The sequence below is a fragment of the Lichenostomus cassidix genome, chromosome 5, assembly GCF_008360975.1.
Source record: "Lichenostomus cassidix isolate B80296 chromosome 5, HeHo_3.0, whole genome shotgun sequence".
Taxonomy (NCBI): domain Eukaryota; kingdom Metazoa; phylum Chordata; class Aves; order Passeriformes; family Meliphagidae; genus Lichenostomus; species Lichenostomus cassidix.
In genome coordinates, this window is record NC_139486.1 from 14,721,098 (window position 1) to 14,731,335 (window position 10,238).

A 10,238-nucleotide genomic window follows, 5' to 3' on the forward strand; every position below is an offset into this window, starting at 1 on the left:
CACTGTATGAACTCATGCAGTTTACAGAAGTTAATGAAGCATGTGAAGTATTTCCTAGACTGAGTAGCTGGATTCCCAGCAGGAGGGTGTGTAGAAATGCAGGGGATTCTTATGACTGTTCTAAGAAAAGGCAGGGTTTGGCCATGCATATACAGCAAAAATCAGGTGCCTGCCCAAAAAAATTGTCTTCACTGTTTACTCTGCACCATTCCTAAAGTAATAACGCTTGTCTGTCCTGGTTAATGTTTTCTAGAGGACGTTTTGCTTTCATAATGCTATTTAACTGTATAAATAAGAGAGGGAGCTGCAGAGTAGTCCTGGTGAGGACAGCAGGATCCTTGGAAGCTGCTGTAAGTAGTGATTTTTTTGCTTCCTGTAGAGACTTCAAAATTGTCTCCCCTTGTTGCAGGCAATCGATTTTAAATCTCTTCTAGGGTTGTATCTTACACGGAAATCTGTCCTAGATAAAGAGGGTTTTATTGTGTCAGCTGGATATAAACGACATGGACATCACAACTGAGACACTGAGTTGCCTACAAATTGTCAAGTCACTGGCAGAATGAGTAACAACCTAAAAGCAGAGAAGGGTGTCTTGCCAGAAAACAAGGTGGTCTCTAGAGCAAGGAAATCCTAAAAGTGGGACTTTCCCTGATGTGTCTCCTGCTAGAAATGGGCCCTGATTAATTAGAAGCCTGAGGATGTGTGCTTAGAGCTTTTCTTTTAATGTATTGGTGATTCTTTTTAAGTAATTCTGATGATTTTTATACTGAAGGTCTACAAGAAATACCACTGCTTAGGGAATGGTATGGTAAATCTAAAGTCTGCTTCCCTTTAGATGAGACATTATTGAGGTAATCATCAGATTACAGGCCCATTGAAAGGGAAGGGGAGAAACTGGTGATTTACATATGTTCAGAAGATCACAGTGAGGTCAACATTTTCAATGAGCCAGGAACTGGGCTGGGGTCAGGTGAAACTGAGAACCTCGTCTGATCTGTTCTTGCAGAGAGAAGAAAATCTCCTCTGTCCCACCTGACTGCCCTAACCACTGCATTCATTCTTTTTTGTCAATTTTTTTATTCTCTTGGCCTCAGTGATGCTTCATCCCTGAGTGTGTGCAGTACCTCAGCTTCAACAGCAAATACTCATGGTGGCCTGGTAGAAGAGTGAGAGCTCATGTTCACCTCTTTCCAGGTCAAAGGAAGCTTAGAGGTGGGTGATGCCACTTTCTGGGTGAGTTCTCCAATGCTAAGCTGGCTCACAGAAGATAGAAAAAACACTAAAACAGTCACATACATTTCTAAAAGATAATGTAAACTTGGCTTTCACTTTTTTTCTGCAAAAGGAATTACTTTTAATGAAATATTCACAGTGGTTGGATTCTCTGAAGAGTCCAATGCCTTTGCCTTGTGTTTGCAATCTCCTCAGGGGCTCAGGCATAGAGGTATCAAAACTCTGAATGACAAGAGAAGTGAATGTCTAGATGATCAGTCTGGATTAGGCCCTGAAACTTTCCAGGTGCATATGATGAAATGTGCAGAGCTTTCTGGCCAGCCAGGAAAGCTGAGTTTCTGGAGCTCCTTTGAATAGGTGGTCCTGGACAGCAGGCTTTGAGGTCATGTTCTCACAGACAGATATGGCCAGTCAAGTCCTTCTTTTGTTATTTTTTTGTGCGCTTGGGTGGGTTTTTTTTTTTTTTGGGTTTTTTTTTTTTTTTTTACAAGTCTCTGAGTAGGTGATATTAGTTCAGCAGACACCACTGGTGGTGGTGCTCTATCTTGATGTGCCTGGTGCCCCCACAGTGCTGCTTTCAGGAAACAAATTTCTCAGATGTCCTCCTTCAGAAACAATCAGGAGGGAAGCAGCACCATCTGGTGAGCAAATAGCTTTTCTATTTCATGCTTGCATATGTTTTTGGGTAGTGCAAATTTTCATGTTGTCTGAAATGAGATTATCAGTGAGGACACCTTATGGGAGTAGTATGGGAGGAATACTCATCTCCTGGAACATTACATGGGACTCTAAAGGCAGAAAATTGTCTTCAGACCCTTCTCTTCAAATCACAGAGATAGAAATCAGCCCTAAAATGGACAAAATACCTATATCCACAAAGAAGCAAGTTCTGTCACTCAGAAAACTCAGTCCAGGTCACTTCCTGGTTTCCTGGTGGAATTATTTTAAGATAACTTCAGCTAATCCCTGTGTTCTCCATTTTCTTTCTGAGTTGCATGGTAGGGACGATTGTGTGATAGGGAAGAGGCAATATTTCAGCAACTGTTATCACCAAGTCTGCTACAGATAAATTGCTGAAAACACTGTCCTCCAAGGGCTGGCATGCTCTTTTATCATTATCTGGTTTGATTGAAAGCTCCTTCTTTAAAGCAGCCTATTCTTGAACACCACAAATATATTGTCATTGCATAACGCATGCAAAGAAAAGAGGCAGAGGTAAACGTGTTTCCTTCCAGGCTATTCAACAAGTCAGACTAGATTTGGAATTAGAATTGAAGTGCTTTTCACTTCTACTGCCATGTTGATGGATAAACTGTTTTTCCCGGAAATCATACAAGTAATGGTCTTAAAGAGCTTTCTGCAAACTTAACTCCTTCAGGTTGGGAATTACTCTAAGGCTTTATAGCACAGGTTCTCAACTCTTTGCTTTTTAATAAATCATTGGCAACTATGCTCCATAGGAAAATCCATCAATCTTTAAGACCATATGAGAATCTTCATCTTCTGTTTCATGCTGAAAGGGTGTCTGTTGTCAATTTGTCATTGGATGATCACTTGCTAACCCAGAAGCCACAATAATATAAAATTAAATAGTAAGTATCAAATATGAAGTAATAATCCCAAATCATATTCTGAAGGGTTAGAGGGTGCAAATCTCATTATAAAAGTACCTTTAGGTTTCAAAAAAGGGACTAATGGAATGGGCCACTTGTATCTTCAAGGCTTACACAAAAAAAGACAAACCACAGCTGCTATGTGTTTTATAATCTTATGCCTTTAAACCTAACCATTATCAAGTTTTTCTGAGGTCTGACTCATGAGTCTTGGCTGGTTGTGATTGGCCAGTCCTGAGTAACAGATGGATGATTCAGATTCAGATTGTATTTAATTATCTGTGAATTCAAAGCTGTAATAAAATTAAATTAATTCCATGAAAGTACATAAATTAATCACAAAATGCGAACATGTTTTAACTACATAGAGAAAAAATATCAGGATAGGGAAAACAGCCTTCAGAAAACTGTAACCAATATTCTAGAGAACCCTAACAGCAAAACCATTTTATATCCCTTCACCATTATTTTGAGGTTAAGTCAGTTAAACTCCCTTTCTGCTTTGCATTCCAAATAAATAGAATTGGCAGTTTGAGGTGTACATAGAAAAGTTCATCTATCAAGTGCTATATTTTGTAATAAATATTAAATGTGATGAGATAGAGAACAGGTGGCAACTCATGTTTAAAATGAAATGTTTCTCTTTTTTGGTATTCATGTTATTCTTAATAAATTATAGCTGCAGCTGAGTAAATAGTTCATAGTAAATAATTTATCCATAGGCAGCTTCTGAATCAGCCTGCTGGGTATGTGGAAATATATTAGGTTTAGTTCTGATGCTTTTGTTTGGGAGTTGATTTCTTTTCAAAGTCTGACTAATACATTGGCTCACTGATAGTAGTTTTAAAAATTCAGACCTGGAGCTCTTATGTTGAGTTACAAGTATCTACATACATCGAGAAGTATCATTTCAAAGTCAAAATCAGAGGAGACCAAACTATAATTTAAAACTACTGTGTACATTAATTGAAAATGCAGCTACAAGAACCCTTGTAGTTCTTACACTTGTCAGTAACACTGTTATTGCAAATAGGCCTGCTTTTTAGGATTACTTATAACAAACATATAAATGTTTGAATATTTGATTATAGCTTGAAAATGTTTTGTTGTTCTCCTGAATCTAACTGTAAGTGGATATTCAAATACTAATATAAATTGCTCTCTCTGATGTTATAGAGAAGGCAGGACCATAAGTGTAGCACTTTCTGACAAGTCTCTCAAGCTGAGTCATGCCAGAGATGAAAGGTGCAATTGGTGTAATGTATCTCTCCGTGCACAATTCTAGCAAATCTGGCTCATTATCGCCTCAAACCCTGTGCAACTCTTGCACCATTTCTTTGCCCTAGATTCCTCCTCAGAAATGAGGCCTATTGGGACATTCATATCCCCATTTCCAAGGTCTCTTTTTAAGAGCTTACACAGTGCAGAGTGTCAGCTCTGCAATGAAATGTGGCTACCACGGCCAAGGGTAACACATTGATAAATGCACTGCCCTTTGGCCAGTGGAGCAGCTGATAAAAATAAGACCTTGTTCTTTGTTAATGACATTGACTGCTTCTGCTGTGCTGAAAATGAACCCATTCCAACAGTTTTGTTGAAGAGACAACATGTTGTTTCGGGTTCTTATTTAAAACATTACATTATTTCTCTTCAGAAAAAAAATACAAACAACCACCTATTCCTTAGAGAGGTAGGGGTTTGTTTATATCTGGTTTGCTACTGAAGAACAGCCACCACTATTTGTCCTTTCTTTAAATAGGGTGCCTTACAAATCTGACCAAAAGTTTATTTAAAGATCTCCTTCCTGCCTATTTGCTCAAATTCCGTTTCTATGTAGCCACTGATTGCTGCTCACTTGCATGAATTTCCCCTTTCTCCCCTAACTCACAAAACATCCAGACTTCTGTGGTGAACTTTCAAGGAATTATTCAGACCACTAGTGTCAAAAGCACACTGGTACCACAGCCTTTCAGCAATTAGCCACAAGGTGTTTCCTGATGGGATATGCTCCATTCTCCAGCCTGCTGAGGGTGCTGTGTATTCAACTAATCCATGCTGAATTTTGTCTTTGCAGGTATTTAGGGAGGGGGTGGCAGAAAGAGTTGGTGGAAACTTGCCAGGAGTCCTGGGAAAATAAAAAAAATTTCTGGCAAGAACTGGAGAACACGGAAACTGAGGACAAAAGAAAGAGATAAGATTTTTTTATTCAGTGCTAATGACAAAATAACTATTTCTACTTAATTAATTTACTTACCTTAATAACAGCATCTCCTTTATTTTTTCTATAGGATTTTTATACAGGAACATGAAGACCACCTTGTACCTAAGTTTGCTCCTGGCTGGATTTCACGCTGTTGCCCACAGTGAGGTCCCACCCAGTGACCACAATGGACATGACCCAAACGAACCTAAACACCACATACATCACGGAGGTGAAGCCATCGCCTGCCTCAAACTCGTGCCAAACAATGCTGACTTTGCATTCCAGTTTTTTAGGGAGGTTGCACAGGAGGCACCTAATAAGAACATTTTTCTCTCTCCTGTGAGCATCTCTGCAGCATTTGCTATGTTGGCCCTTGGGGCTAGGTCAGCCACAAAGTCTCAGATCCTGGAAGGACTCGCCTTCAACCTTACAGAGATTCAGGAGAAAGAGATACATGAAGGCTTCCACAACCTAATCCACATGCTGAGCCATCCTCAGGGTGGGGTCCAGCTCAACATAGGGAATGCCATCTTTGTAACAGAAAAGCTGAAACTTCTGGAAAAGTTTTTAGATGATGCCAAAACTCTGTATCAGCTGGAGGCTTTTACCACTGACTTTAACAGTCCCACAGAGGCTGAAAAGCAGATCAATGATTATATAGAGATGAAAACACATGGGAAAATTACTAATTTGGTCAAAGACATGGACCCACAAACTGTAATGCTTCTGGCTAGCTTTGTTTTCTTTAAAGGTAAGTCCTCTAGGGCTCACATTCTCTCTGTTCATTCTTATCAACAGATCTGGTGTTGGCTACCTCAGTTGAAAACTGGTCTAGGAAAAATTTCAAATGCTCTTTGCTGGGACAGAAGATCTCCTAATGGCAGAGTGGAGGTGCTTGAGACGTGACAGGATCCCTCCTGGCATGGGCAGGCAGCTGGAGGCCACACAGGCTTGTTTCTCTTTGTGACAGCTCCAGGAGCTTTGCTCCAAGCCACAGCCTCCCATGCAGCCTGAGCTGGTGTTCCTGGGTTGAACCAGAACTCCAATTGCCCTATATTCTTCTAATTTTCAGTGAAGGTGCTGAGACTTATACATGACCTAATGCCTCTTTTTAAAATTATGCATATATTTATATGCATTATGTAATTCATTAATATGATGTGGGTTAGAAGATATTCTCTTAAGCCTGATATAACACCACGCAGATATGAGATCCTACATTAATTTTATCTACAAATTGAGGCTTATGATCAAAGTCAATAGAAATTAAGTGCATGCAGTATATGAGTATATAGATGATGTCTTCAGAAACTGCACTTAGATCAACAGAACAGAAGTGGTAGGTACAAAAAAAAACCTTATTATTTCATTACTGGCACCTGAAACATAAACAAAAGCGGAATCCATTTTAAAGTGTTATGATTGAAAATTCTGTAATTAACACATGGAGAAATAGGTGAATACTATTTCTAGGTATAAAAAATTTAGTCTATGATGGGATAGAACATGAGATATTCTGTTTAATTCTCCTTCTCTGTATCAGGCAGCTGGGAAAAGCCTTTTAAACCAGAGCATACTGAAGAAAGGGAGTTCTTTGTGGATGCTGAAACTACTGTGAAAGTCCCTATGATGTACCAGATGGGCAGATTTGACTTCTATTTTGATGAGGAGCTGTCATGCACTGTGGTACGGCTGCATTATAATGGGAGTGCTACTGCCTTTCTGGTTCTGCCAGCAAAAGGGAAAATGAAGCAGTTAGAGCAAACTCTGGACAAGGAAACCATCCAGAAATGGTCAGACCATCTCTTCCTGAGGTAATCTGCCAGTCAGCTGCAGCAGCACCTAGATGTATAGTATTTTTTCCTTTTTGAGGATGCAAACGTGATGAACTTGGTGATTCTGGGAACTGAGTGGATTATTTTTGGCTTGTGTGCCTTAGCTGTAAAAATCTTGCAGCTGGTTGGTATTTAACTATTCTTTTGTTGATGGCTGAGTGACTTGCTGCCCTCCTGATCAGAGCAGAGACCATCCTGAATAGCAAGCCTAGACTGGTGTTTCTAAAACATTCCATGGACTGAGTGGAATGGTTGCAATTTTAAGCCAAATCTTCTATAGTGGGATTTCAGCTAGTGTGTTTTATCTCTCACGTGTCACTGATACACTGTGACTCAGGCACAAATCTAAACCTTAAATAAAGCATAACTTACACAGTTTGTAGTAGTGCTTACAGACATAATATGTCCTACCCAAATATCTTCCTTACAAGAACCATTGCAGCATTCAGTGGTTGTTAGAACAGGCAAGTGATTAATTGTTGATGTCCTGATTTTCTGGCATTTTGTTTTGAAACTATAAAAATCTAATGAGTTTCTGTTAGCTTCAACCATTGACACCAACATCAGCTAACGCATTTTACAACCTTGTTTGTCTGGGAGAGAAGAGATCTTAGCAACAGTAGATGAGTAATATCAAGTTAATACATGCTTAATTTACCAAGCTCTGCCCTAATTCACAACTAATAAGGCTGTGCAGTTCACACCCATATATCTCAGTGCATCATCACAGAAATACCAGCACAGTTAGTAAAAACATAATGGGTAGCAAACTAGATATGAGCTAATAATGTGATAAATAAAAATGTATCATTCTCAGCTGCAATATCCAGAAAACACTTATCTAAATGAGATTGTGGTGCAAGGTCGTTCAGGCAGCAGGGAACAGACCTTTCCTGGGGCCATGCCAAATGCCCCAGTTATGCCATAAATACTTCTTTGATTTGAAATGCTGGGGTTTGCCACGCTTCTCCCCAAGCAGACTTTGTCAGGACTTTGCTTCAGCTCTCCACCTTCCAGTGCAACATGGGCCGTCCTTTGTCTCTGCCTGTAAAGAGAGGCTCTTGTTACTATCCTGCTTAGCAGAGTGCTCTCAGATTTTCTGATGCAAAACACCAGATAAATACTATTATGATTGCTATTATTATTACCAAGAATGATAGTGCTTATATCACCATGAAAAGCACCAGCAATTGAATTAGTGCTCATTGTACATTCAGGGTCCAAACCCCTGGGTTTTGACATTCATGAGAATTAATCTTCTCTCCATCATTTATGTTGGTGAAAAACCCTTATCACCACCTTCTGTGTTTCTCTTCTACCTAACAGGTCTATGAGACTCTACTTCCCCAAATTTTCTATTTCTGGGAGCTATGAAATAAGTAACACCCTTAGCAAGATGGGAATTGTGGATGTGTTCACCAACCAAGCAGATCTCTCTGGCATCACTGGCACCCCAGAGCTGAAGGTTTCCAAAGTAAGTCTGTGGCTGTTGGCCTTTTCCTTTCTTTCAAAAACAGGCAGGAAAACCCATCAGTGGCAGCATCCAGAAACGCTAGGTAAATACAGCTCCCAGCTCACCTGCAGCTGGGTCACCCAGCCCTCAGCTTGCAAGCTTACAAAAGGAGTTTGGCCCTCAGTGACACTGGAGATCAGATTAGATTTCTGCATGACTGTTTTTTCCAAGACTGGTATTGGCCAAGATTTTTTGGGCAGTAACTGAAACATGAGAGGAGCATCAAACCCTGGCTCCTCAAGGAAAATCACTAATGCTCCCAGACACAGCACAACCTGTCCTTCTCACACTGGAGACTCAATTCTGGAGGTGCAGACAAACACAGGTGTAGCCTCTATCCTTCATCCAATCTTTTGGAACTTATTTAGGAAATTTCTATAGCTCCATCCTAGCCCTCATGTAAGCAGCCATAGAACCATACAGCTCTTCTGCTCCTTCTCACTTCTCAGGGGATCCTCAAAGCAGGGCTGCTTTAAAAAGGAGTTTGATTCATCTCTTAAATGGCTGTTGACTGCCCAAAGTGACTATTTTCTTTTTTCCTAGGTTGTTCACAAGGCTTCTCTGGATGTTGATGAGAGAGGTACTGAGGCAGCAGCAGCAACTGCTGTTGAAATAATGCCAATGTCTCTTCCTCCAACCATTGAATTCAGCCATCCCTTCCTCATGCTGATTTTTGATAGAGATACAAACAGTACACTCTTCATAGGAAAAATAGTTAACCCAACTATCACTAGCTGAAGTGATATGAATTTTGTTTGCTACTGCTAATTAAAGATGTGAAAATGCATGACATGATTTATTTCCATTTGTACCAGTTTGTATATGGTTTTCTTTAGCAACAGTTTTTATTTCATGTTATCATCAAAAACTGACCATGTTTGACCATGTATTGACCACCACAATTGCTGAAGAGGAAGCAAAGAAATTGTTTAAAATTCAACTAGAAAAGAATGCCTTTTTTACTTGGCTGAAAGCCAAAGAAAGACCTAAGCTTTGACAGCATTTGGAGAGAAACATTTCTATTAAAATGAAAGACTCCTGCCTAGTATGAGGTAGTTAACCAGAATAGCAGGTAAAATTACAAACATTCTTGCAAACAAAGCAGAAGTGGTTGTAATTTACCATAAGTAAATATGAGATGGGAAGAGTTGGATCAACATTTCAGGGTCACAGGAACTCGAAGCTTTTAATGGAGACAGCACTGGGAATGTGAAAAGCTGCCTTAAACAAAAAAACCTGCTTTCTTTACCAGAAACCTTTTATCATTCTTAGTATCAATCTAGCAGCAAATCTTCCTGAGTTTCTTGAAGCTCAAAAGAGAGCAGGAGGATCAAATCTGCCTTGAATCTGAAGGTTTTTACCATGTGTTACCAATTTGACACATTTAGGTGGAGTTACTGACTTCTCACACATGTATCCTTCAGTGAGGAGAAGAAGGATGTAGCTGAATGGGAAGGTGTGGTATTTGGATGGCAATTACACAAGCAGACTGTCAGCTGAGATTTGTGGAAAACCAAAAGGCAGCTCTAGAAAATTACTGATATTTTCAATGCTGTCCTTTTACAGCTAAAAATGTAAGTAAGGAGCACTCAACAAGCAAATCATCGGACCCAGGCAGGGGTGACAGGCACCTAGGTAGGACATAGGGCAGCTTGAAGGCTGGCTGGGAACCACCTTCAATGGACCTGCCTTGGCAACTGGTACCAGAAAGAGTACAATTGGCTTTGTTTTCTCTAAAGATGTGGGGTTTGGAATGAGGTGAAATGGTGTCCTGTCATTGGCAATGATGCTGGGAGCAGTCAAATGGCTTGGGAAGCAAACACAGCCTCAGCAAGGTCTTG

At 40.0% G+C, this 10,238-nt stretch overlaps 1 protein-coding gene across 1 annotated transcript; it reads left to right on the forward strand.

Annotated features, from left to right (window-relative positions):
* The first annotated feature begins 244 nt into the window (after positions 1-244).
* On the forward strand, positions 245-9,184 carry LOC146436006 (alpha-1-antiproteinase F-like). The gene is made up of 6 exons (XM_085061485.1): positions 245-350; positions 1,095-1,212; positions 5,135-5,800; positions 6,593-6,863; positions 8,211-8,358; positions 8,941-9,184. Exons 3-6 carry the CDS (start codon positions 5,152-5,154, stop codon positions 9,133-9,135), a joined length of 1,263 nt encoding a protein of 420 aa, XP_084917611.1. The 5' UTR covers positions 245-350; positions 1,095-1,212; positions 5,135-5,151; the 3' UTR covers positions 9,136-9,184.
* The last annotated feature ends 1,054 nt before the right edge of the window (positions 9,185-10,238 follow it).

What these genes read in the sequence shown, in the direction of transcription:
- LOC146436006 (XM_085061485.1), top strand. Translation starts at nt 5,152, where the DNA reads ATGAAGACCACCTTGTACCTAAGTTTGCTCCTGGCTGGATTTCACGCT. An exon ending in TCAGACCATCTCTTCCTGAG is followed by an intron (nt 6,864 to 8,210) that starts GTAATCTGCCAG and finishes TCTACCTAACAG; the next exon opens with GTCTATGAGACTCTACTTCC. An exon ending in CAGAGCTGAAGGTTTCCAAA is followed by an intron (nt 8,359 to 8,940) that starts GTAAGTCTGTGG and finishes CTTTTTTCCTAG; the next exon opens with GTTGTTCACAAGGCTTCTCT.